This window comes from Saccopteryx leptura, chromosome 2, assembly GCF_036850995.1.
Source record: "Saccopteryx leptura isolate mSacLep1 chromosome 2, mSacLep1_pri_phased_curated, whole genome shotgun sequence".
Classification (NCBI taxonomy): domain Eukaryota; kingdom Metazoa; phylum Chordata; class Mammalia; order Chiroptera; family Emballonuridae; genus Saccopteryx; species Saccopteryx leptura.
This window is the reverse complement of record NC_089504.1, coordinates 157,881,955-157,909,470: the sequence shown is the minus strand read 5'-3', so window position 1 is coordinate 157,909,470 and position 27,516 is coordinate 157,881,955. Positions and strand designations below refer to the sequence as shown.

Sequence of the window (27,516 nt, the reverse complement as noted above, 5' to 3'; positions counted from 1 at the left end):
TCGTCTCAAAGTATCTCCTCACAGATCGCTCTTTAGCTGCAAGGAGGAAAATATACAGTGGAGAAACTGTTACTGGAACAAGTCCAAATTCATGCTGCCCATCGCCCTTTTAGCCAATTCACAAGAGACAGGAACTGAGTAGGTGTAAAAGTGCCTTTAATTCAAATTACCAGCAACCTGAGAAGGCAGGGGATTCATGTCCAGGTGAGTTGCCTTTACAGTGTTGGCTGACTGGCCAGTTTATATATCTTGGGGAAGTTAGTAATTTATTACTGAGCATGCAGTTAGTCACACAGAGTGCAGGCAGTTGGGAACTGGTGTGCAGGAATGTCCTCCAGGACTCTTGCTTACTTTGTCTCCAGGGTACTGGTGTCTTGAGTCCTTGGGAACCTATTTGAAACACAACTCCCTATGTTCCTTGGAAGGACAAAAGCAAAGATTATACTGTTCATGAGATAGGCTATTTATTCTTGCTAAGAATTATTACCTCTGAACCCTTTAAGACTTTACATTCCCCACTGTTAGTCATAGCTATATTATATCTATAAGATTAGTTTTACATGAAAGTAATTATTTTTCTGCTTTTCTGAGCCTGAGGCTGAAACACAACTGAGGCCTCGATGTTATTTCTAGGGGTTCAGGCTTAAACGTTATTTTCTAACCTTGTGGTTTATTTTCCTTCCAAGAGCTGTTAGGCTTAAGTTGGCCCCTTTAATTTCACAGTTCCTGTAAAATTTAAATTCCCCTCACTCAACTTCTCACCAGGGCTCAAAACAACATTCTCATGCTCCACTGTAAGGTTGAAGTTAACTTGCTTGCTATTCTCTCTCTAAATGGCTTCCTAGTCTTCACTTTGAAATGTACCAAAAAATTTACCTTCATATGAATATCAGAGAAAGCTTGCACTGAGGAAGGACCTGACCCTTAGAGGAGTTTAAATCACAATAGCTGTTTGTGAAAGCCTCGCCAGAGGCTCAGGTCTCAGCTATTCCTGGGAGATTTTTGACCTCTTGGCTGTCTTCAAAATTTACCAAGGACACCAGAAAGAAAAAGAACTTGTGTTTCTGCAGCAGAATTTCCCTCCTGCTCATCATCAAATCAGTGGCCAAGGCCATAAACCCCAATATGCTAATCTGAGCATGGCCAGTTGCAGGAACCCCCATGCCAGCAAGTGCTCGCAGTAACCCCTGTATCTAATGCTTTCTCCCAGAGCTCAGGGCTGACACCCTTTTGCTGGTCTCAGTCTGCTTATACCTAAGCACTTTTTTTTTTAATTTTTTATTTATTCATTTTAGAGAGGCGAGGTATAGAGAGAGAGAGAGAGAGAGAGAGGAGAGACAGAGAGAGAGAGAGAAGGGGGGGAGGAGCTGGAAGCATCAACTCCCATATGTGCCTTGACTAGGCAAGCCCAGGATTTCGAACCGGCGACCTCAGCATTTCCAGGTCGATGCTTTATCCACTGCGCCACCACAGGTCAGGCACCACCCAAGCACTTTTAAAATAAACTTTCCTTTTGGAACACACTAGCCTCGTGTTCTAGGTTTGTCCCACGGTTTCTGCCTTCCAAGAGCTTTGACCTGTATAACTAGGAATATGCTAGTGGAGGAAGGTGTACTTTGGGGGCAAGGTTTTTGTCTTCCTAGATTTGCCTACCGCTAGACACTTGGGACTTTTTGACTTGGTGATCTCCTATGCCTGGCCAAAAGTTCTTACTCTATCTACTACAAAACTGGATAACACCTTGATCAGGTGATAAGAGATTAAGATCGCCTTTATAATGGACATCCTGTGCCTCCAGATGTAATATCCTGAGAAGGGCACATTTCATTTATGCAGCTGTTTCAAGGAAGAATGCATAACTTGAATCTAATCAGGTGGAAACGTCAGACGAATGTAAATGCGGGAATTTGTATTTTAGGAAAATTCTTTCTAAAAGAATGTATTGCTTTGCTGAGCCCTCTTGGTCATAAGGCTGTTAAATAATCAAATGCAAACATTCCATACTGTGATTTTAATTATTATAAATTAAAATACTACTTCAACAAAGATTTAACTATAAAGAGATTAGCAGTTTCCTTGGGAGCAACACGAAAGAACGAGGGACAGGGAACAGGGACCCTGCATTGACAGTATTTCTAATTTAACAAACAGCCCTTATTTTTTCCCGGGCGCAGTTCACATACTGACTTTTAATGGGAAAATTCAGTAATGTCTTCATGTCCCAAAACAAAGCACAGGTATGACACTACGTAATTCTCTCATACACATTTTTATATTGTCAAGGTTCTGCTGAAGCAATTTTTTCCTTCGGCGGGATAACACAAACGTACAATTACTGAGTGGTTTTTCGTAAAAACACGGGCAGCCCTACTTTGGATTACCAAACATTGAGTTCCATGTGAAAAACCAGATTCTTTGTTAAAAAACCTTTAAAGCACCGAGAACCACTTGCGTATATTTTGGGGGTACCTTCTTTCCTCTAGGTCAGGGGTCCCCAAACTATGGCCCGTGGGCTGAATACAGCCTCCTGAGGCCATCTATCCGCCTTCGCCCCCAGCCCCCCCCCATGTGGATGCTGGAGTACTGTATATGGCGGCACCGCAAAGCGCGGCGTTGCCACGTACAGTACCGGTGATGCCAGCCACATGCACCACGGCTCCAGAAGCGCATCATATCACTTGTTATGGCTAGCAGTGACAAATATGGAACCGCACATTGGCCATCTCATTAGCCAAAAGCAGGCCCATAGTTCCCATTGAAATACTGGTCAGTTTGTTGATTTAAATTTACTTCTTTATTTTAAATATTGTATTTGCTCCTGTTTTATTTTTTTACTTTAAGATAAGATATATGCAGTGTGCATAGGGATCTGTTCAGTTTTTTTATAGTCCGGCCCTCCAACGGTCTGAGGGACAGTGACCTGGCCCCCTGTGTAAAAAGTTTGGGGACCCCTGATCTAGGTGTTAATCCCAGAAAACCGCGCTGCCAAAGTTAAAGTCTAAACAACGGCCCCCACTGCAATTCTAAGAACCAATTCCGGGTTAAGTTTGTTGTTAAATCAGTGCGTCTATGAGGCAATGGATTCTGGGAGACCAGTCCTGGTCTACAGAGAGAGGAGACCAGCGTGAGGTCCGACTTCAATTCCCACAATCCCTGGCGCGAATTCGCGACTTTTCCCGGGTTAGCGTGAGGTGGCCGCCATCTTGTGCCGAGGTGGCTCATCTCCTGGCTCCTGAGGGCGGGTGTTTCATTCTCTCCAGGTCTCTGCTTTGGGCCCGCGTTTCCGCGTTTCTTTCATCGTATTACAGGCCTGTGTCTGTCAGAAAACGGTTTTATTAGGAGGTGAAGGTCAATGCAGAGCTGTCGGGTAAGGTGAGTAAACACCTCATTTCAAGTGTGTGTTTATATGTGTGCGTTTAGCGGAGTGGTGGTGAGTTTTCCGGTTTCTGCCTTTTTCCGTCGGCGACTGGGATTCTCGCCGGCACTTGATCTGACCCTCCCGTTAGCCATAAACGAAGTCTCAGTAGGACCCGAACGGGACAGAGGAACAGAAAGCGGGGACGCGTACCTGCGCGGCTGGGAGGTCTGGGGCTCCGGTGGCGGGCGTGACCACGCCCCCAGCCTTTTCCTGCTTTTCTTGAAGTTTCCGGTCAAGAAGCATGCCGGGTGGTGGCCGGGTTGGGGCTGTTTCCCGAGTTTGGCGTTCTTCTGGGTTGTCTTCCTCGGCCTCTTTGCTGTTTCCTTTTTCTTCGTGTCGGAGAACACCAGAGCGGCAGGACGAAGACCGAACAAAGCTGGCTTCCGATCGCGTTTCTGAAGGCCCCTCGGAAGTGCTGGGCGAGCAGAGGCATCCACAGTCTGGAAAAGAGGAACGCTTTGATTTGGAAAGTTGCCACAGGCTCTTTGCTAAGGAAAAATGATCTGTTTGCGTCATGTACAGAAAAGCTGAAGCATTTTTTTTTTCCTCTAAATGAGTGCAGAACAAACGTGTGGAAACCACTTTTACACTGCCCGCAGGATAGGAGCCCACGAAGACGGGCGTTTCCGTGAACCGGTCGTCGGATGGCTGAGTTGTGCGTGTCTGAGGTCGGGGAGCCGATCCATTCACTCTGAAGGACATGGTGGTTTTGTATAGAAGACGTCCGTGATTCAATTTATTGTAGCCAGTTTGGATATGTGTCAGTTTGGTTGACAGATTTACTCTCGTTAGTATACAGTAGTGTGTATCATCAAAATGAATATTATTAACTCATTTTCCTGACTAAGTTTTTAAAATTTTCTTAATTCAAAGTGCATCAGTTAGAGTGAAGGTGAGGTATATCTTTTTTTGATAATGACATTTCAGTGAAACCTCTCTCGTAAATTATAACAATACTTAAATATATAGTAAGTGGCTATAAAATTACAATTATATAATTTCTGTATTTTTGGAAAAATGTTACTGTTTGTTGTCACAAACAAATGTGGTTTTTTTGTTTGTTTTCTTTTTTCTGCAGAAACTTGTTCATCTTTTTTAAATATTAGCTATTAATTGTGTGATTAATGTGCTCCTCAGATGCCTTATGGTGAAATTGAAGCTATATCCTTGGGACATGAGGAACTAACAAGTGAACCGTGCTATAAAAAATTGAAGTCAACTGAAGAGTCTCTTGTTTTCCCCCAGCATGGTATTTCTGATTTTCACAGAGTCCCAGAGAAAACTGGAAATGATTGGGTCCCTGTGACCATCATTGATGTCAAAAGACATAGTTCTCAGGACAACAAAGCCAAGACTACAAATTTGCTGAAACCTGTGCGTAATGAGATGCTTGCTAATAGACCAGCTGTTATTGACTCCGTTGATTCACAAGTCTTAGAGGCTGCAAGTCTTCCTTTGGTGTCCACAGATGATGAGATATATAGCACAAGTAAAGCATTTATAGGACCCATTTACAAGCCTACTGAGAAGAAGAAATGTAGTGAAAGGAGGAATCCGGCAGACACTGTCAGTAATATAGATGGCAAAGGAGGACGAGAAGAGAAACAGAAACTTAACTGCAAAAAATCAGAGATTGATAATGAATTATTCCAGTTTTACAAAGAAATTGAAGAGCTTGAAAATAATGATATGGAAGGCAGTTGTAAGGAACTCAAACCCTCTGAAGAACAATTTATTTCATATTATCAGAGCCATAATAATGATCTGCTCAAATATGAAGAAGAAAAGAAACAAGATCTCAGTAATGCCCTTCAGTTACATTGTGGTTATCAGCAGTACTTGGGGAATGACTCCGGCAAATATCCTTGTCACAGACAAGTAATACCTACATTTTGTGACTGGTCCTTTACTTTCAGGCCTGAATGGCAATCAATGCATTCTTTTATAGTACCCCGAGGTCCTCTTCCCATTTCGAACTATCATTTAAATATTCAAAGATTCAATGCTCTACCAAGTCCACCATCAAGTATTTTCCATGCTCAAGCTAGCTCTCAGATTCGAAATGGATATTATGTAAATAGTTTGACTTTTGATCAGAACAATGAATATACTGACAGTAGTGAAAATATCAGTAGTGATTTTCCCTATGGACATGGCTACACTGTACAAGATGGATATGTGAGTCAAGGTTTCTGTGAAACCAGTGAAGGATGCTGGAAAGATCCTTTTATGGACAAGCATAATGGAACAGAGAGGTTTATGAACCAGCAGTTTCAAGAAGAAAAGTTAAATAAATTACAGAAGTTACTTATTCTTTTAAGAGGCTTGCCTGGTTCTGGGAAAACGACATTATCTCGGTAAGGAAAGGATACCAAGTAAATACTTGGTAATTCATTACTTTAAAATCATAATTACTAGTTGTAATCAGTGGCAAATGCTTTCATGTTTTTAGTAGAAATTTTTTGTTAATTGTTGAGAACGGCATCTGACTGTAAATATTTGAAAAGATGTTTTCTGATAAAGGGAAGGTGAACTGGCATATCTGCATTAAGAATTTGCTAAGGGGCCCTGGCCGGTTGGCTCAGTGGTAGAGCGTTGGCCTGGCGTGCGGGGGGGACCCGGGTTTGATTCCTGGCCAGGGCACATAGGAGAAGCGCCCATTTGCCTCTCCACCACCCCCCCCCTTCTTCTCTGTCTCTCTCTTCCCCTCCCGCAGCCAAGGCTCCATTTGAGCAAGGATGGCCCGGGCGCTGGGGATGGCTCCTTGGTCTCTGCCCCAGGCGCTAGAGTGGCTCTGGTCGAGGCAGAGCTACGCCCCGGAGGGGCAGAGCATCGCCCCCTGGTGGGCAGAGCATCGCCCCTGGTGGGCGTGCCGGGTGGATCCAGGTCGGGCACATGCGGGAGTCTGTCTGACTGTCTCTCCCCGTTTCCAGCTTCAGAAAAATACAAAAAAAAAAAAAGAATTTGCTAAGGCCTTTAAAAATAGCTACAGCATGTATTATTAAGACAGTGGTGAAAGAAAATGCTATTTGAGAATTGTGCTGGTCTTTTAAGTCAACAGTTTAAGAGGAGTTGGGCTCTGACTCAGATTATTTCACTTCAAGACGTTGGACAGGTTTTGTTGTCTGTTAGTAGAGTAATTCTTGAGAAGCAAATGAGATAACCCAAGAAAGGAATTTTGAGCATATTTTAAGCATTGTGCCTTGTTCATAACATTGACTGGCAGAATGAAACCTTTTTTAGGGTCTTTAAGTGAGGAGTTTTGCAATGCGAATGTTTATTCTTGCATTAATATTTGTTAATTATTGTATTATTATCCACAAACAACTGTAAACCTACCTTTGCGAACCCCATATGAATTAATGGAGTTAGAACTGGTTATGTTTTCTTTATGATAAAATATTTCAAATTCATGGTTTCGTTTACATTTTTTAAGTCTTTATTTTTTATTTACTTATTTATTTATTTATTTATTTATTTATTACAGAGACAGAGAGTGAGTCAAGAGCGAGGGATAGACAGGGACAGACAGACAGGAACGGAGAGAGATGAGAAGCATCAATCATTAGTTTTTCATTGAGCTTGCAACACCTTAGTTGTTCATTGATTGCTTTCTCATATGTGCCTTGACCGCGGGTCTTCAGCAGACCGAGTAACCCCTTGTTGGACCCAGCGACCTTGGATTTAAGCTGGTAGACTTTTGCTCAAACCAGATGAGCCCACGCTCAAGCTGGCGACCTCGGGGTCTCGAACCTGGGTCCTCTGCATCCCAGTCCGACGCTCTATCCACTGCACCACCGCCTGGTCAGGCTCGTTTACATTTTTTAAAAAGAATATTGTTGCATGTAAATATATTCGGGCAGTTGTGAAAAATATCACAAAGAAAGGCAATACAAATTCTTTGCAGTTTATGTAGGATAATAGAAGATCTATACTAGATACAGAGTAGAAGAAACTTTATGTGGTATTTTTGGGTGAGGATAAAAAATTCCAAGGAACAATTTTGTAAATGTTTTATATTTACCTGCAAAGCAATCTAAGCAAAAGTTTCATTAGAAGCAAGAAATTAGAGAAAGATTAAATTTATTATACAGACATTTTAAACTAGATTGTAAGCTATGATTGTTTTAAATTAATTTAGTTTAGGTCATTGTATTTTGATTCCATCTACTTTAGTGAAGATTTTGTAAAGATGATGAAATTTCAGCTCTTTGGAAAGGGTAGAAATAAGAGTAAAGTCACAAACAGGTAATTTTCTAGATTAGAATACAATATCGAAGTACTAGTTGAAACTTGGAAATTTTATCAAGTGATTGCCTAGCTAGGAACAGCTGATTAAGATTTAGAATAACCAGCCTGACCAGGCAGTGGCGCAGTGGATAGGGCGTTGGACTGGGACGCGGAGGACTCGGGCTCAAAACCTGGAGGTCACCAACTTAAGCCCGGGCTCATCTGGTTTGAGCAAGATGCACCAGCTTGACCCCAAGGTCGCTGGCTTGAGCAAGGGGTCACTTGATCTGTTGTAGCCATCAAATGAGAAACTAAGGTGCTGCAACGAAGAATTCATACTTCTCATCTCCTTCTGATCTGTCTCTCTCTCTCTGTCACACACACACACACACACACACACACACACACACACACACAAAAGATTTAGAATAACCATTAGAAAGAAAGGTTAGGTTTGGAATAACAGATTGGAGTATGCTGAAACAAGTTGAATGGAGTAGTGATAATTCAGTATAACTTTAGGGAGATAGTTGTAATGGGAGATGATAGAAGGGGTAATATGTCATATATACGTATATTTTTTATTTGAGGGATTAGGTATATAAGAATGGAAGTTACAGTAGCAATCATCATTTATGTCCCAATTTGCATAGTACTTTTATATATAAAAATCTTGTGAGATGGGTTGTATTCTTTTCATTTTATAGAAGAAGCAGAAGCTAAAGAGAATAAATTCAGCTTAAGGGATTTGGTAGATTTTCTAAAACTGATAAAAGAGCAAACTAGGGATATATGATATAGTGTTTCTTCCCTGCTCTTTCATTTTACTGTATAATGTGTGAGTTGCCCTGTGCATGACACCTGCCTTGGAGGAGCTTGGTTAAAGTAGCAGGAGTATCTTTGGGTCACCAGTTTTTGAATGAAGTAGGATTGTTTGTTGGGATTGGATATAAAGCCACATACTCTCTGGTGAGGGATGGTTTCACATGGGAGTTAGCTTTCAAAATGAGCATTGAAGAAAGAAAGGAAGCAAAGGTTTGGTAGATCAGAGTTGAGCTGATTTGGGGCACCAAATTAAAAAATAGTGTTGTTTCATATTCATTATGAGTGTAAGGGGTTAAAGTTAAGATTCTTTGGGGTGTATTTGTCAAGCCCTCTTCTTCCTTAAATTTAGTCCTTACCACCCTCTGTCTTCTTATCTGCCCTCCATTGCAGGAGACGATACTTGTCCATTCATTGTTCTTAGGATTTTGCTTAGTCAAAGGTTCCCTTAAATGCCTCCACTTTGAGAGGTTTTGACTTATCTCAGCCCACTGTAATCCTTCTGAACTCTCAGTATTTGCCTTTACCCCTCTGCATTTAGCATAAGCTGCACAATACCATCTTTCTGTTTGTTGATAATCGGCCAAAGCCACTTGATTATACGTGGCTGAAGCTTAATCATTTATCCACAACTTTGCTAACACATTTTAATGAAAACAGTTTTAGATTAAATTCTAACACAAGTACAGATTTTAAATATTCATGAGTAAGCTACTGCAAAATAGTTAACACAATCTTTTTTTTTTTTTGTATTTTTCTGAAGCTGGAAACCGGGAGAGACAGTCAGACAGACTCCCGCATCCGCCCAACTGGGATTCCCCCCTCCCCCCCCTCCCCCCCCCCCCCCCCCCCCCCCTCCCCCCCCCGCACGCCCACCAGGGGGGGACGCTCTGCCCACCAGGGGGCGATGCTCTGCCCCTCCGGGGCGTCGCTCTGTTGCGACCAGAGCCACTCTAGCGCCTGGGGCAGAGGCCGAGGAGCCATCCCCAGCGCCCGGGCCATCTTTGCTCCAATGGAGCCTCCGCTGCAGGAGGGGAAGAGAGAGACAGAGGAAGGAGAGGGGGAGGGGTGGAGAAGCAGATGGGCGCTTCTCCTGTGTGCCCTGGCCGGGAATCGAACCCGGGACTTCCGCACGCCAGGCCGACGCTCTACCACTGAGCCAACTGGCCAGGGCCCACACAATCTTTATAGGTAAGATAAAGTGCCAGCTTTGTCCATTTAGGTAAACTGACAGCACTTTAATGAAAGGTTCGTTTGAGTTGATTTTAGCAATATTTTAGAGCTAGAATTATTTTACAGTTGTAGTTGGCAACAGCCAAGCAGAATCTTATGACTCAGCAGATAGACACATGACCATTTAGGGATCAGTTGTTGAGAGTCATTTCCAGGGGTATGGGCTCTAGATTTTGCTAGCTTCTTATTATCCTGTTCATGCAAGGAGGAGGGATGAACCTAAAATATTTTAGCTAACCTACATATTTTATTCTCTACTCATTTCACCAATAAGAGTGTATTTTCACAAGCAAGGCACTAATTTAATTATAAATATATTAACAAAATGTCTAGAATTGATCAGAGAAAAAAGATAGTTGAATATTTGTCAGAGAAGACAAGAGATGTTACACTGCTGCCTTTGAAGATGGAAGAAGGGCTTTGATCCAAGATACTTAAGGTGGACTTTTGGAGCTGGGAAGAGCAAGAAAACAGATCCTCTTTGAAGGCCTCCAGGAGAATGCCAGCCTGCCACACCTTTATTTTATCCTAGTGAAACTGATTTCGGACTTCTGACTTTCAGCACTATAAGATAAATCTTTCTTGTTTTAAGCCACTAGATACATGGTGAATTGTTATAGCAGTGTGGGAAACTACTACATTTATTGTAGTTCAAAGAGAGATGGAGTTTTTGTTACCTTGCTGCTTGGGGGCGAGGCCTTGGTTTAAACTCTAGAGGAAAGATTGATCTTTCCTTATGTAGGTCTCTATTCAAGGAGTGTGAAGTCCCAAGTAAAGTGGTCTTTGCAAGGCCACTCAGTAGATAAGGAGGTAAAGGGTTCATGAAGTGTCAGCTTTACTCAGATTTTTCTGGAAAAAATGCTTTTATTTTTAAATGTGCATGGGTATATCTTAAGAAAATAACATACAGCCTGACCAGGTGGTGGCACAGTGGATAGAGCATCAGTCTGTGACATTGACCCAGATTCCAAACCCTGGGGTCGCTGGCTTGAGCACAGGTTTATCAAGCTTGAGCATGGGGTCACAAGCTTGAGTCCAAGGTCACTGGATTGAGCCTTCCAGTGAAGGCACATATGAGAAAGCAATCAATGAACAACTAAGGTGCCACAACAAAGAATTGATGCTTCTCATTTTCTCCCTTGTCTGTCTGTTCCTCTATCTGTTTCTGTCTCTCTCTATCTTGCTAAATAAATAAATAAATAATTTTATAAAGAAAAAGAAAATAACATACAGTTCTTAGAAATTTCAAAAATAAAGCATGAAACAGCTCTAATGGTAGGCCATTTTGGAGAATGGGTTCCCAAAACAGGGTTCAAGGAACAGTATTGTTCTTAAGTGGAGAAATATAAGCACTTAGTGCATTAGTTATCTATGGCTGTGTAACACATTTTCCTAAAACTGAGTTAAAGCAACAACCATTTATTGTCTCATAGTTTCTGAAGGACAGGAATCTGTGTGCAGTTATCTGGGGCCTCTGGTTCATGGTCTTGAATATGCTGTGATCAAGATGTTGGCTATGGCTGTGTGCTGGTCTGCATGGACTGGCCCTCACGAGGTTGTTGACAAGACTCAGTTCCTTGTCAGCTTTTGGATTGATGGCCTCAGTTCCTTATTGGAAGTAGGCTGGAAACTCTGGTCTCTTCATTCACAGCTTGATGAAAGAAAGTGAGCCAGACTTGAGCCCAAGACAGAAACTATTTTTCTTGAGTAACCTAACCTCCAGAGTGACATTTCACCACCTCTGCCATATTCTGTTAGAAGCTCTAGTCACTGACAGCAACCTACACTCAAGGAGAGGATTATACGAGGGTGTGAATACCAGGAGGCAGGGATTATTGCGAGCCAAATGGTTTGGCTCTCCCACCACCATTTTTGTAACTCTTGTGGCCTGGTTTCTGAAATTCTTTTCTTTTCTTTTTTTTTTTTTGGTGACAGGGACAGAGAGAGCCAGAGAGAGAGAAAGACAGATAGGGACAGACAGACAGGAAGGGAGAGAGATGAGAAACATCAATTCTTTGTTGTGGCCTCTTAGTTGTTCATTGATTGCTTTCTCATATGTGCCGTGACCGTGGGGCTACAGCAGACTGAGTGACCCCTTGCTCAAGCCAGCGACCTTGGGCTTAAGCTGGTGAGCTGTGCTCAAACCAGATGAGCCCACGCTCAAGCTGGCGACCTTGGGGTCTTGAACCTGGGTTCTCCACATCCCAGTCCGACACTATCCACTGCGCCACCACCTGGTCAGGCTGAGATTATTTTCTTTTCTGATTTGTTTCGTATCAAATTAGCAAGGTTATTGTGAGAAGTGAATGAGGTCATGTGTATATATATATATAAATAAGAAAGGTGTTTGGCACATTGTCTCAAAGGCTTTTTTGAAAAAATATAAATTGGCCCTGGCCGGTTGGCTCAGTGGTAGAGTGTCGGCCTGGCGTGCGGGAGTCCCGGGTTCGATTACCGGCCAGGGCACACAGGAGAGCCAGGGCACACAGGAGAAGTGCCCATCTCCTTCCTCTCTGTCTCTCTCTTCCCCTCCCGCAGCCAAGGCTCCATTGGAGCAAAGTTGGCCCGGGTGCTGAGGATGGCTCTGTGGCTTCTGCCTCAGGCGCTAGAATGGCTCTGATTGCGGCAGAGCGACACCCCCTGGTGGGCGTGCCGGGTGGATCCCGGTCAGGTGCATGCGGGAGTCTGTCTGACTGCCTCCCTGTTTCCAACTTCAGAAAAATACAAAAAAAAAAAAAAATACAAATTGAGTGGCCATTGGGCCCACATCTGATTTTTTTCTTAATTATTTGATTTTTCAGAGTTCTAAATTTTGACATGCCAAGGATTTTAGTATTTGACTTGTAAGAATTCCGATAGAATCTGACTATAAGAATTTTGAAAATACTAATATTCTTAAATAATTTATTTTTTGTTCAAATGGTTGACATGACATCTGATATATTCAGATTGATTTAGGCATTTTTGAAATAGAAGTCCCCAAAATAAGCTTCATAATTTAAGATAATTCAGGGAATTTTAAAAGGATGTACATATGAGCAGTCTACACTGGGAAGAAGTTTTTCCAGGCTGAAATTACTTGCTATAATTATGATTTAGATATTTAAGATGTTCTGCATAAAGGTTTATTCATGTTTGATATTTTGATTTCATTTAATGATGTAAAATAATTTACTGTAATCCCCTTCTTTTCTTTTTAATTTGGGAGAGGTTAAAACATTTCTTGGACACAAAAGCCACGATACTCTCGTAGTATGGTATTAAGTATTAACATCTGAAAAATCACTTGCTAATCAAGTCATAGAACAGAAAAAAATGAAACATAGGGTATCTAGGAGAGATAGTATTGGTCTTCTGGCACTGTTAAGTAAAATTAGGTATTATATAGTTGCTCAAAATCTTTTTAGAAGCCCTGGCCTGTTGGCTCAGTGGTAGAGCGTCGGATTGGCGTGCAGGAGTCCCGGGTTCGATTCCCGGCCAGGGCACACAGGAGAAGCGCCCGTCTGCTTCTCCACCCCTCCCCCTCTCCTTCCTCTCTGTCTCTCTCTTCACCTCCCGCAGCCAGGGCTCCACCGGAGCAAAGTTTGCCCGGGCGCTGAGGATGGCTCTGTGGCCTCTGCCTCAGGCGCTAGAATGGCTCTGATTGCAGCAGAGCAATGCCCCAAAATGGGCAGAGCATCGCCCCCTGGTGGGCATGTCAGGTGGATCCCGGTCGGGCGCATGCAGGAGTCTGTCTGACTGCCTCCCCGTTTCCAGTTTCGGAAAGATAAAAAAAAAAAAAAAATCTTTTTAGAAGATTGAGCTTTGGTTGGAATGCTAATATTGTAGCATTTTTATGTTTCCAGTTATCTGTATAAGCAAATAAGATGCCATATATCTTCTTTTGGAAAAATTATGATTGCTTAAAAAATCCAATACCAGCTTCCCAAACAAATTCAATCCATGTACTTTCATTTGGTTTGTTTGAAGTAATTTGAACTATAATTCTATGAGTGAAAATGCATATTTAAAAATTATTTATTTTTGATGTATGCAATCCTTTTTTATTATAAAATATATACAATTTTACTATACACTGAGGAAAGGAGAGATGACATGTTTATCATAATAGTTGAAACCTTTTATTACTTTTTATTAGGACACACATATTCTCAAATCATCCCAGGACAATATTATTTACTCTCAATCCCTTCTACCACTTTCTATTTCCTTCTCCCTCCCTCTCAGAAAATTATAGAACTATATCCAGTTGCTTAATGGTTGAGGGAGAGGATAGAAATATCAAAATACTTTTGTTATTGTTGGATCCTAATCATTTTCTTATGGTGTGTTCCCTTTTCTCAGCATATCCCATCTCTTTCGTGAGTCACTAGTTATGGAAATTTTCTGATACTCCTTTTTTTTTTTTGTATTTTTTGAAGCTGGAAACGGGGAGAGACAGTCAGACAGACTCCCACATGCGCCCGACCAGGATCCACCCAGCATGCCCACCAGGGGCCACGCTCTGCCCACCAGGGGGCGATGCTCTGCCCCTCCTGGGGGTCGCTATGTTGCGACCAGAGCCACTCTAGCGCCTGAGGCAGAGGCCACAGAGCCATCCCCAGTGCCCGGGCCATCTTTGCTCCAATGGAGCCTTAGCTGCGGGAGGGGAAGAGAGAGACAGAGAGGAAGGAGAGGGGGAGGGGTGGAGAAGCAGATGGACGCCTCTCCTGTGTGCCCTGGCCTGGAATCGAACCCGGGACTTCTGCACGCCAGTCCGACGCTCTACCACTGAGCTAACCGGCCAGGGCCATTCTGATACTCTTAAATGCTTATTAATCTTGCTGCTCAGAAATTTAAGGTGATAATACAGGGTGGAGCAAAAGTAGGTTCAGCTGTTTGTATGGAAAAAACAGTATTTACTAGATAATACAAGCATAAATTCTATGTTTTGCATAAAACTTACAACTGTAAACCTACTTTTGCCCAGCCCTGTATTGTGAGAACAGCTCAATTGCCATGAACTTTTTCTGAGAGAGTGTTTTTTTTAAGTGAGAGAAGACGAGATAGAGAGATAGACTCCAGCCTGCCCCCTAACTGGGATGCATTTGGCGACCCCCACCTGGAGCAGATATTTGAATCAACCCAGCTATCCTCCGCACATGGGGCCTATGCTGGGACCAATTGAGCCACTGGCTAAGAGAAGGATAGAGAAAGAGGAGGAGGAAGGGGATGATATGGTTGCTTCTCATGTGTGCCCTGACAGAGGATTGAACCTGGGGCGTCTGCATGCCTGGCAGATGTTTATCCACTGAGCCAACCAGACAGGGCCAAGAATGTGTTCTTTATTTAGTGTTGTTATTTAGTTTATAATTTAATCTCTTAAATCAAATTCGATTATACTGTGGAGGATCACAGGTTGTTTCACTTCCTAAATCCTCAAGCTATTTCTGACTCCTGCTTGCTGATTTTAGGTTTGTGCTTTATGGAAATGAGTTTATCCAAGCCATCTTGTTTTAAATATAGTTTTCCACCAGTGGATAGCTTGCTTAGGTTTTCTTTCCTTTTAGGTTACCTGCTGCACTAAATGTAGTAGACAATTTTAGACACCAGATATACATTCACAAACTTAAAACATGGACAGCAGTTGACATAATTTTGGGATTAGTTTCAAGAGTGTTTTGACAGTTTTAATACAAATGTCGCTTTAAAAATGTTCTTGATACTGGCTATAACTGAAGATTTAAGTGTGAACTGATACTAGAAATCTGAAAACTTGTTAAGCTTTAGTTCTTCTGCTATTCTATTTGCAATATACTTAAAATATGTACTTGAAATTCATTCAATAAGCTTTCCTGTGTGGCTTATTTCTGATGGCGATAGATTTTATAAATGGCACTTTATGATTTCTTTTATTAACAGAATTCTGCTTGGTCAGAGTCGTGATGGCATTGTGTTCAGCACTGATGACTATTTTCACCATCAAGATGGGTACAGGTATAATGTTAATCAACTTGGTGATGCCCATGACTGGAACCAGAACAGAGGTTTGTTTTGGGCCAAGTCTCCTGGGATAGAATATCTGACAGGGAATCAGAGGACCTGGGTTTTTATTCTCAACTTGACTCTTACCAACTGGACAACTTTCACAAGTCATTTCAACAGCTTTGAGATACATTTTTTTTTCCATCCATTAGAAGCAGTGATACTTGCAAGTTTGTTGTGAAAATCAGAGAATTTAGGTAGAATATTTTATGAACTATAAATAATGTACCAATATAAACTGGTAAAATAGAGAGGTGGGATATTTTGGTAGGTTTTATTCTGTATCTTGAATAAATTCAGAGAACTCTGATAGTATTGTTATGTATTCCTAAAAGTTATGTCTTTGAAGCATAATGGTAATGCTTTCTAAGGCTTAATATAATGCCTGTGAGTATTAAATTTTTTTCTCATATGAAAAATCTGTTTAATACATTTTTTTTAGAGTCACATGGGTCAGTTTCACCTTGGAATAATGGTTCTCAATCTTGGCTGCAAATTAAAAAGAAAAAATCTTATGCCTGAGTCAGCCCCAAAGATTCTGGTTTTGCTGGTCTGTGGTGGACCTAAGCATTGGTCTTTTTCTTGAAAGTTACACAGATATTCTCATGTTGCAGTCAGATTGATGAAACTTGTTCTAGAACTTGTAAGTAAAAATGCATATAGTATGTTAATTTCTTTAACAGGTGAATGCATTGATGATTAAATTTTATTAAGAAAAAATTTAAACTTAGATTACAGTGAACCCCATACACTCATCATTCACAATTATCAGTTACCAAGATTTTGCCATCTTGGTGTTATCCTTTTTTCACTCCTCCCATTTTCTAATTACAAAAGTATTTTAAAATAATTCTAGACATTACATTTTATGCATTTCATATGAACTGCCTTGTTACTTAATATTTTAACTACAGTGCCTCAATTTCTTGCCATTATGTAATACCCACTCTGTATTGAATTTCTCCTGTCTTATTAACTATTTACCTACTTATTTATTTATTTATTTATTTATTTATTTATTTATTTATTTATTTATTTATTTTTACAAAGTTAGAAGCAGGGAGGCAATCAGACAGACTCCGCATGCTCCCAACTGGATTCACCCAGCATGCCCACCAGGGGGCGATGCTCTGCCCATCTGGGGCAATTATTTATTTACAGTTTTGTTTGAATCAGGATACAAAGTCCTTACAGTACATTTGGTTTTATGTTTCTTTTCATTGTTTATCTAGCAATTTCCCCCTTTTCATCCTCATACCATTAACTTGTTGATGAAACTTGGTCGTTTGTCCTATAGAATATCCCATATCCTGTAGTTACCTGTTTGCTTACTCATAACCACGTAAGAAATGTCCAGACCTGTAAGAATTTTTATATTTGAGCCAAACTAATGACAATTACCAGGAAGAAAAATTTCAATAGATTGAGAAAATGCTCCAGAAACTGGCAGTTTTACCCCCTATTTTATACATCATAATCAAAGAGGAAGGAAGAAGGGGGTTACATGAAATTCATTGGTGATAGATTAGGGAGGTTGGAGAAAGCAAAGCATGGATACATCTGAGGTTGAGTAAAAATATAAATTGATAGACACACTTCTTTGACATTGGTGGGTATATATTAGTTAACAATGAACATTCACAGTACATAGAGCTGATGTGTGGGAGAGGAAGATAATGAGGGGTTCTCTGCTCTGAGAGAGGTTGTGCCTTAGGGGATCTAGAAAAGGACTACTCTGATATTCCCAAGGTATATTTATCTTAGATGCAAAAGACAACAGACAGGCTCAGCTAAGGTAAAGATTGACTTTTGTCAATGAAAATCCCAGCCTAGGACATGACTAACCTCTATGACAGGGGTCCCCAAACTACGGCCCGCGGGCTGCATGCGGCCCCCTGAGGCTATTTATCCGGCCCCTGCTGCACTTCTGGAAGGGGCACCTCTTTCATTGGTGGTCAGTGAGAGGAGCATAGTTCCCATTGAAATACTGGTCAGTTTGTTGATTTAAATTTACTTGTTCTTTATTTTAAATATTGTATTTGTTCCCGTTTTGTTTTTTTACTTTAAAATAAGATATGTGCAGTGTGCATAGGGATTTGTTCATAGTTTTTTTTATAGTACGGCCCTCCAACAGTCTGAGGGACAGTGAACTGGCCCCCTGTGTAAAAAGTTTGGGGACCCCTGCTCTATGACTTGCTTTTAGTTAGAAACTTTAATTTTAGACCATTCTATCGATACATGATTACTTTAGGTCTCTGAGTTTGTAAGGCCTGCCATGCATGCTTCCCCTGAGCTTGGCAGGCTAGTATGCGGGCCCTTTTTTGTCCACCTGTGGTAACCATTTAACTTGTTCCTCTTTCTCCTATATTGCCATAAATGGTAGTTAGCTCTAAACTGGAGGAATTATTAGGTTCAAGATTTTTTTTTGCAAGAAGTAAGCAAAATCTGACTATCCCATTTTTAGTGATGCTAAGAATGATCAAAAGCATCAAAGGGACAACCTGCTCCCTCCGTCATCAAGATCCCTATCAACCCTTATCTAATGGTTTTATTCAACAATGAAGTGTTTCCTGAATCAATTATTTCATTAAGGGTTAGTTGCAAAACTGATATTTCTAGATCTACTGTTCCTACTGTGTTTAGTAGCTAGAATTCTTAATGAGAATTTCCTCTCAACTAGACCTAGCAACTAGAGTCTGTATACAGAAAAAACAGAGCAAATGCTTTTCTTTTTAAGTGTCAATTTTTAGAGTAAAATATTTCAGGGAGGATTTTTTTTTTTTTTTAAGGTGAGAGGAGGGGAGATTGTTAGGCAGACTCCCTCATGCGCCCTGACCAAGATCCACCCAGTAACCCCACCTGGAATGGATGCTCAAGTGCCCAGCTATTTGTAGTGCAGGAAGTTGATGCACTCCACAGGAGCTATTTTCAGCGCCTGGGGCTGCACTTGAACAAATGGAGCTCTGGCTTCAGGAGGGGAAGAGGGAGAGAAGGGGCTGGAGAAGCAGATGTTCCCTTCTCCTGTGTGCCCTGACCAGAAATCAAACCCGGGACATCCATATGCTGGGCCGATGCTTTATCCACTGAGCCACCGGGCAGGGCTAGGAAGATATTTCTAAGTAAAAAGTTTCACTCTGTTACAGTCCATTGTTTCACAGGAAAGTTTAAATGTCAGATTAAGTTTGATTGTAAGACTGTTTCCTAGTATTGGTTCTATGATGTTCTAGAATTCCTTCAACTATATTCCAGTAGCACAATAATCTAAAAAAAATATGATTTTTTATTTTTAAAAATTCTATAGGACATTATTATCTAAATAAGGTAATGTTGGTATTGCAATTCCAAAAAAATGTTTGGTGTCACTGGCCTAAAGTCAAAAGAATAGGCGTAGGTAATAAGTGGAATGAATAAAGGCAGTAGGCAGAGGCCCTGGCTGGTTGGCTCAGTGGTAGAGCATCTGCCCAGTGTGTAGAAGTCCTGAGTTTGATTCCCAGTCAGGACACGTAGGAGAAGCGACCATCTGCTTTTCCACCCCTCCCCCTTTTCTCTTTCGCTTACTCTTTATTTTTCTCTTTCTCTTTCTCTCTTCCCTTTCTGCAACCATGGCTCAAATGATTTGAGCAAGTTAGCCCCAGGTGCTGAGGATGGCTCCATGGCTTCACCTCAGGTGCTAAAACTAGCTTGGTTGCCAAGCAATGGAGCAATGGCCTTAGATGGTCAGAGCATTGCCGGGTAACGGGCTGCCAAGTGGATTCTGGTCAGGACACATATGGGTGTATGTATGTCTCTGCCTCCCTGCCTCTCATTTAATAATTTTTTTTATAAAATAAAGGCAGTAAGCAGAGCCAGTACACCTGATAAGCTCTTCTTCTGGAACATAACTTCTTGGAGGTATAGGCCTGAATGTCAGACATTAGAAGAATTACTTTGATATGGGTTTTTTTTAATGAAAGATTTGATAACTTGAAGATTGAGGATGGAGCAGTGAGAGGTGGATAGCATTTTGGTGTACTGTTTATGACCCAAATTTCTTTCGGTATTTAGAGATATCGTCTTCCAAATGTGTTCTTAGCCGTAGTTATTACTACTTAACTCTAACTAACCTTTAGAATTCTGTCTGGGACCTCTGTTTAAATGTTTTCATTATGTATATCTTACTGGTTTGAATTCTAAACCCCAAGAAAACTTTTGTGTCATTGCATTTTGCCTCAGCCTTTTAACTTTTATTATGGGTTCTTAATTATATTTCTTACCTGTTTACACTTAAGAGGTACACACTCTTATCATAACAGTGGTTCACTGTGGCATTGATTCTCAACTAATAGGAAAAGAGATGGGGTAAGGATAGGGAGATAAAGTTTTTAATGGGTCTGTTCTATCATAGCTCCCAGTTTGAGTCCTAGTCCTAAGAAATAACCACTTTGCTGGGTAGAGTAACCTTGGTTGTAGGTCCTTGTTTTTCATCACAATATTTCTTGCCACTCCATTCTGGCCTGCAAAGTTTCTATTGAGAAATCAACTGACAGTCTTATGTGAGCTCCTTTGTAGGTAAATAACTGCTTTTCTCTTGCTGCTTTTAAGATTCTCTCTGTCTATAACCTTTGGCATTTTAATTTGATGTGTCTTGGTGTGGGCTTCTTTGGGTTCATTTGTATAGGACTCTGAGCTTCCTGGACTTGAATCTAAAAAACAAAATAAAGGAACAAGCAGAACAGAAAGAGACTCATAGATAGAACATTTTGAACTGTTGCCAGATGGGAGGGGGGTTTGGAGGAATGGATGAGAAAGATTAAGGGGTTAAGAAGTGAAAATTGGTAGTTACAAGATATTCATAGGGAATATAATCAGTAATATTCTAATAACTTGGGTGTCAGATGGGCATGAGATTTATTGGGATGATCACTAAATTCTAATCACCAGGGTATACACCTGAAACTTGTAGCAAAACCAGTGCAAGTATACAGATGTTCTCCACACCAAAATTCACATTTAAAGAAGTCTTTATTCAAAGCTGGTGACTGCACTGCACGGAGACCTAAGTTACTCAAATCATGCAGCCCCAACACAGTTTCAAGTCAGCTTTTAAAGACAAAATTACACATTGATTGGGGTATGGGGAGGAGGGGAACCCTAGCAGTAAAACAAAGCAGTGGAACAAGCTCATTTCCAATGCTTACCTATAGGATTAATTCAGGGAGAAATATTTTGGGAACACCAGTAATCTCGCAGAGCTAGCCCAAGGCTGCAGCCTGGGAAACCAGCCTCAAGGCTGGGGTAGGGAGCCTTTTAGAAAAAAGTAAGTTCTGCTGAAAGTCTCTTTGTTTTAAAGAAAGTAAGTTCTACTGAAAGTTACTTATGCTAAGAACCTTTCTTTTCTACATTTCAGAACTAATATATGTCAACTGTAATTGAAAAATAAAAAATGATTAAAAAAGAAATAACTACAATGTCAGTTGAATATACAATATAAGTTTTGCTGGTAAATTAATAATAAATCTATAGCACTTTTTTTTAATGTAAATCTTATTTCAAAAGCATTGTTGGTAATTGTAAAACATTGGAAAATATAGATAAGTACAAAAAGGTAAATTTTCTCACCACCTACAGATGACCACGTTTGTTATCTAAGTAACTCTTTTCAGATCTTTATATTTTGACCAAAGTAAGATTATGCTTATATATTGTCTTGTCTTGCAACTTGCCATTTTCAGTTAGCAAATCTCCATCTTGCTATGTCAATAAATGTTCACCCCTTTTCACACTCAGACCATATTCAAATGTAACTTATTCCTATATTTCCTTAAATGAAAGTTAGCTCTAGACTAAACTCTTCATAAACTGTAATTGCAACAAAATACTTTCCCCAAAATGTCCGTTACAGTTAGTCAAAACCAGCATCTTGTCTGCAGAATACACACAGCGTGTGGTTATGTCTCCCAATTCCTTTTTAATCTAGTGGAGTTTTTTTTCCCACGGCACTGACTCAAGAAATTGTATAGCTTTGGTTTTCAGTACAGAGATGTAGAAAATTTCTTAGTAATGAAAGTTTAAATTTTGTGTATTTTAATCTAATAGTTCTCTATTTTTGTTATTTTTGTTTTTTAAATTTATTTTTATTTCAGCCAAACAAGCTATCAATCAGGGAAGATCTCCGGTTATAATAGACAACACTAATACACAAGCTTGGGAAATGAAACCATATGTGGAAATGGTAAATATGCGATATGGGAGAGTTTTGGTATTTTATTCTTGTCAATAACTTTTATATTCTGGAATTTTGGTCACTTTGATTTTTATTTTTAAAACATTGTCCTTGTTTTTTAAAGAGGTTTGTTTACTTAGTTAAAAAATATGGGAATGGTATTAAGGAATATACTTGTTAGTTTTGCCTGGACTTGAGGATGGATAGTAATTGGAATTTGACAACCAGTTAAGTGGTCTTAAAATTTTTGTAAACCATATTATTTTAAAAGTAAATGTTTTCTTGATGGAGCAAATTTAGAAGTATTGTCTAAATGAAATTTATATCTGCCTTTTTACTTTAAGTATTCTCTGGGTTTATGTTTTCTTCCTTTCCTTTGTGTAGGCCATAGGAAAAGGATACAGAGTAGAGTTTCATGAACCTGAAACTTGGTGGAAATTTGACCCTGAAGAATTAGAAAAGTAAGGCATCCAAATTTATTTTGAATCCTTTTCTGTTTTTCTTTCTTTTTTTCTTGTACGTGGTCAGTGTCTTAATAGCTTTGCTTGTCATGTCTTTGCTGCTTATGATTAGAAACTACTACTTCTTTCTGTTAAGAGAAACACTGACTTTAATTAAGTGTTTTTGAAGAACCTTGCTTGTTAAATTTTATTACATTTTTCTTGTTAAGTGTGTTTGAGGGGAAAAGTAGGACTTTTCCCTCTGGTTTTTAGCTAGGCCACTTCCTGCATATTCCTTCCAGCTTCACTGCCTCCCGTTTTAGGTCCCATCACCTCTTTACCTGGTGCTTTCTCTTGCTCCCTCTTTTCCATCTTTGCTACTACAGCTCTGTAATCCCATAACCAAGATCCTGGGAACCATTGTGTTTTGGAATTCAGATTTGTTTGGATGTGAGAAAGGTAATATTAGTGTGTGTACCTAATCATAACACCCCCTAGCAGCTTTCATAATCCAACATCTTACTATTTTTGTGGCAAATCATGACTAAGTAGGCTAAAATAAGAGTCTACATACATAATCTGTTGTCAGTGCAAGTAGATTGTGTTGACAAATATAGATAGGTCTGTTATATTTTACTGTTATATGAGTTAACAGAAAACTGGGTTTTCAACGTATTTCAGGTTTCAGATTTGTGGTGAGGGATTGTGGATTTGTATAATCTTGAACCCTGCTCTTCTGTTTGTTACCTTTATCCCTTTTTCCTCACAGCACTGGTTTTCCTATGACTTTTTTCCTTCATTTTTACCTCTCTCCCCTTTTGTAACAACTTTGAGATACAATTCACATACTTTACCCATTAAAAGTATACAGTTCAGTGGTTTTCAGTATATTCAGAGTTGTACAACCATCACTTCTCCTTTTATTTCTCCCAACTCAGTTTGCCCTCTTTCAACTTACAGTTACTTGGTTATTCTGTGTGGTGTCCCAACTAATTTAATTCTTTCCCCCGATTCCTTTGGTCACCTTACTTTCCCTTTCTAATTTATATGCCAGATGTTCATATATGAATAAATTTATAAATTTACTAATATCTGGTATTGTTTACTGCCTTGCTTGTATTGCACCTCAGAAGAGACAAGGTTAAAAACTAAAGATATTTTGATTATGATGAACAAATGAATTGATGAAATATAGTTAGGCTTTGTTTATTGACTTTTAAAAGCAAAAATCATTTTAACTGATGTCTAGTATAATTTTGTTTTTTTGTGACAGAGACAGAGAAAGGGACAGATAGGAACAGATAGGCAGGAAGGAGAGAGATGAGAAGCATCAATTCTCCATTGTGGCTCCTTAGTCTTCTTAGTTGTTCATTGATTACTCTCATATGTTCCTTGACGGGGAGAGGGCTACAGCAGAGCAGGTGACCCCTTGCTCAAGCCAGCAACCTTGGGCTTCAACCAGTGACCTTTGGGCCCAAGCCAGCAACCATGCATGGGGTCATGTCTATGATCCCATGCTCAGGCCAGCGACCTCGGGGTTCCGAACCTGGGTCCTCCGTATCCCAGTTCGACACTCTATCCACTGCACCACTGCCTGGTCAGGCTGTTGTTTTTTTAACGATTTGGTTGACTCATCAAATTTGGCATCTTGTGAATTTAGTTATCTCTCTCCAATTTTCAACCTGAGATTTTTTTTTGACTTTTCATTTTCTCTCTTTTACTTTTTTTTCTTCTCACCTTCAACATAAGCATCAATAGTTTTGAAAAGTAAACATTCCCCTGGCTGGTTGGCTCAGTGGTAGAGAGTGTTGGCCCGGTTTGTGGAAGTTCCAGTTTCAATTTCTGGTGAGGGCAGAGGAGAAGCGACCACCTGCTTCTTCCCCACTCACCCTTTCTCTCTCTTTCTCTCTTGTTTCCCCTCCCAAAGCCATGGCTCGATTGATTCAAACACATAGCCCTGGGCATTGAGGATGGTTCCTTGGAGCCTCCAGCCTCAGGCACTAAAAATAGTTTGATTGCTAGTGGCCACAGATGAGCAGAGCATTGGCCCCCCAGACAAGGGTTCCAGGTGGATCCTGGCCGGGTCATGTGAGTCTGTCTGTGTATATCCCCTATTCTCACTTTAAAAAAACAACAACAAACAAAAAACAAAAAAAGGTAAACATTTCTTTCGAGTCCTTTTTCTGGGAAAAATTAATTAGTAAATCTAGAACTAAAACATTAAATGTATAATATGTTCCTGTGTTTTTTGCCATGTCTGAGTCAAGTAATGGAAAATAGTGAGGGTAAAATAGTTGTAAAAAGTTTTTTGAGAGTCAAGAATAATTTTTAAACCACTTTTTGTTTTCATAAACTTACAGAAAAGTACATAAAATATAAATACATGACTTACCAAATTGCTTATAAGGCAGATATTCATTTAATTATTACCCATGTTATGAGACCTTTATCAACCCCTCAGAAGTTCTTCCAAGTCTTTTCCCAGTAACAATTCCTTGGCAGTTACTTTCTTTAAAGTGTCTTTTTTTCCCCTAAACTACCTTTTGCCATAACACCATAGTTTAATTTTGATTTTTTTCAGACTTTGTATAAGTAGAATTAAATAATATGTTTTATGTCTAGTTTCTTTCACTTAATGTTTTTGACATATGTCCAAATTGTTGTAGCTCTAATAATTTGTATTAATAAATTTTTAAAATACAATACGGTTGTATCCTAAAATAACTTAAAAAGGGATAAATATTTGATACGACTTTTGTAAGTCCTACAGAAATTTACTCAGTTCTTTAATTCTCAAAACAGTCTCTTATAATCTTTGATTTTGTTATTAAAAAAGAGGGGAGATTAACTCAGTGGTTCAATGAATTGGTAGTTCTATGTGATGAAGGTAATAACTAGTTAACATTTTGCTCTGATTTATGGTATCTTTAAACCTTTTAAAGTTAATTTAAAATTTGTGAAAGATCCAGTATAAATTTTTTTTTGTATAAAATGTGAGTAAATGAGATGTATCTTCTAGTATTTATTTGCAAAATATAATTTAGAATCTGTAGTGTATTGCTGTAGAACAACTTACTCTCTAAGCCTCTAAATTCTTTAAAAAGAATTAAAATCCTTTTCTTTTTTGTTAGGAGGAATAAACACGGTGTGTCTCGAAAGAAGATTGCTCAGATGTTGGATCGTTATGAATACCAAATGTCCATCTCTATTGTAATGAATTCAGTGGAACCAGTGCACAAAAGTACACAAAGACTTCCTCCTTTAGAGGAGAGACAGAGGTGGGGAGGCTCTCTAGGCTCACACAGTCAAGTTTGTGTCACATCCAATCATTAAGGTGGCTATTTTCAGCTAACACATTTGTTGCCCTTGAAATAAAATTAGTGAACCTTTCTTGAAGTTTAAATAGTTTTAAATAAAAAGGGATTACATTGCCTCCCAGAGGATGCTCCCAGAAGTTGTTTAAATTCTAAAGTATAAATAAAAGTCACATAAAATTGTATTTTGAATACAATTGTTTTTATAATCTTTTTATAATTGTTTTTATAATCTTTTGTAATACTTTTGGTTATTATGAAGACACCTGAGTGGGTAAGAAGTAGATTGTTTTCTACAATTAAATTTTAAAATAATTTTATCTATTTTGTAGATAATGTTTAACATTTTTAAAAATTTTTATTTAGAAAATTAATGGGGTGACATTGGTCAATAAGAGGACACAGGTTTCAGGTGAACATTTCTATAGCTTTTGAACTGTTGATTGTGTTGTGTGCCCATCACCCAAAGTTAAATCCTGTTCCAACACTGTATATTTATCCCTCTTTTCTCACCTACCCCCGAGCCTCAAACCCCCTTCCCAACCCTTTTCCCCAACCCCCCTAATTCCTTCCCCCTGGCTGAACAATTTTGTAGTTCATACCTAAAACTAACTTTTCATAAAACTTTAGTATTTTTCCTTAAGTGCCTTAAATATACAAGAAATACTACTTGTTATAGGCACTGTAGTTGATTCTCCTGTTTATTACATAGGTAAAATTAATGTTTATGCTAATTCATCTATGTGAAAAAAATATTTCTAACTTAACATATCAGTTAGTTAAAACAAAATTCTTTGTCAAATGCCATACAGTAAGTGTAGCAGTCACCTGGAGAGCCTTTTTTTTTTTTTTTTTTTTGTATTTTTCTTAAGTGAGAAGCTGAGAGGCAGAGAGACTTGAACATGTGCCAGACTGGGATCCACCTGACAAGCCCACTAGGTGGCGATGCTCTGCCTATCTGGGGCTGTTACTCTGTTGCAACTGGAGCCATTTTAGCACCTGAGGCGAGGCCATGGTGCCATCTTTAGCGCCCTGGCCACCTTGCTCCATTGGAGCCTTGGCTGAGGAAGCGGAAGAGAGAGATAAAGAGAAGGGAGAGGAGGAAGGGTGGAAAAGCGGATGGTCGCTCCTCCTGTGTGCCCTGATCGGAAATCAACCCCAGGACATCCGCACACTGGGCCAACGTTCTATCATTGAGCCACCCAGCCAGGGTCCCTGGGGAGTCTTCTCTATAATATGCTTATTTATAGTATAATATACAGTGGTACCTTGAGATATGAACAGACCAACATGAATTTTTTAAGATATGAGCTGCGACTTGGTCCATATTTTTGTTCGAGATCCGAGATATGAATTGTGATTTGGGAAGCAGCCGCTAGTTGGCGCATGGGTCCAGTATTGGCAGTTTCATATACAAGTTGACTGACTTATGAGCTCAGTTACAGAACAAATTAAATTCGTATATTAAGGTACCACTGTATATGGATTTATCACATCAAGCCATCCCTTTCTCTCCTATACTCTCTGATTCTGGATTGGACAGATATGGAAATCACTATCTAATTAGGAAAGCTCCTCAGGCTAGTCTGATGTGTATAATTCTAATATAAAAAACATTGGGTAGTTCTCTAGCATTAATTTTAAGAAGATTAGTACTGTAGGGTATTTTATTTCTCCTGGTTTTAATTTTTTTGAAGTCAATCATGTATCTCACTGGATAGTTTTCTTTGAAATGGAATTCATTCAGAGATCTTGTAATTTATCCTAATCTTTACTTTTATTTACCCTTTCTTAGGGAAGTAAAATCCCAGCTAATTGTATGCAATTAAAAAA

At 39.7% G+C, this 27,516-nt stretch overlaps 1 protein-coding gene across 3 annotated transcripts; it reads left to right on the top strand.

The window, feature by feature from the left end:
• Positions 1–3,163: 3,163 nt before the first annotated feature.
• On the top strand, positions 3,164–27,306 carry N4BP2L2 (NEDD4 binding protein 2 like 2). Of its 3 annotated transcripts, none has more exons than XM_066369107.1 (6): positions 3,164–3,372; positions 4,556–5,775; positions 15,605–15,729; positions 21,850–21,938; positions 22,314–22,390; positions 25,501–27,306. In XM_066369107.1, the coding sequence occupies exons 2-6, from the start codon at positions 4,556–4,558 to the stop codon at positions 25,700–25,702; spliced, it is 1,713 nt and encodes a 570-aa protein (XP_066225204.1). In that variant the 5' UTR covers positions 3,164–3,372; the 3' UTR covers positions 25,703–27,306. The 3 variants fall into 3 exon arrangements, with proteins under 3 accessions (XP_066225204.1, XP_066225205.1, XP_066225206.1); XM_066369108.1 differs by lacking the exon at positions 3,164–3,372 and adding an exon at positions 3,653–4,073; XM_066369109.1 differs by lacking the exon at positions 3,164–3,372 and having other exon boundaries at positions 5,643–5,775; positions 15,605–15,679.
• The last annotated feature ends 210 nt before the right edge of the window (positions 27,307–27,516 follow it).

What these genes read in the sequence shown, in the direction of transcription:
- N4BP2L2 (XM_066369107.1), top strand. Translation starts at nt 4,556, where the DNA reads ATGCCTTATGGTGAAATTGAAGCTATATCCTTGGGACATGAGGAACTA. An exon ending in GGGAAAACGACATTATCTCG is followed by an intron (nt 5,776 to 15,604) that starts GTAAGGAAAGGA and finishes TTTTATTAACAG; the next exon opens with AATTCTGCTTGGTCAGAGTC. An exon ending in TGACTGGAACCAGAACAGAG is followed by an intron (nt 15,730 to 21,849) that starts GTTTGTTTTGGG and finishes TTTTTATTTCAG; the next exon opens with CCAAACAAGCTATCAATCAG.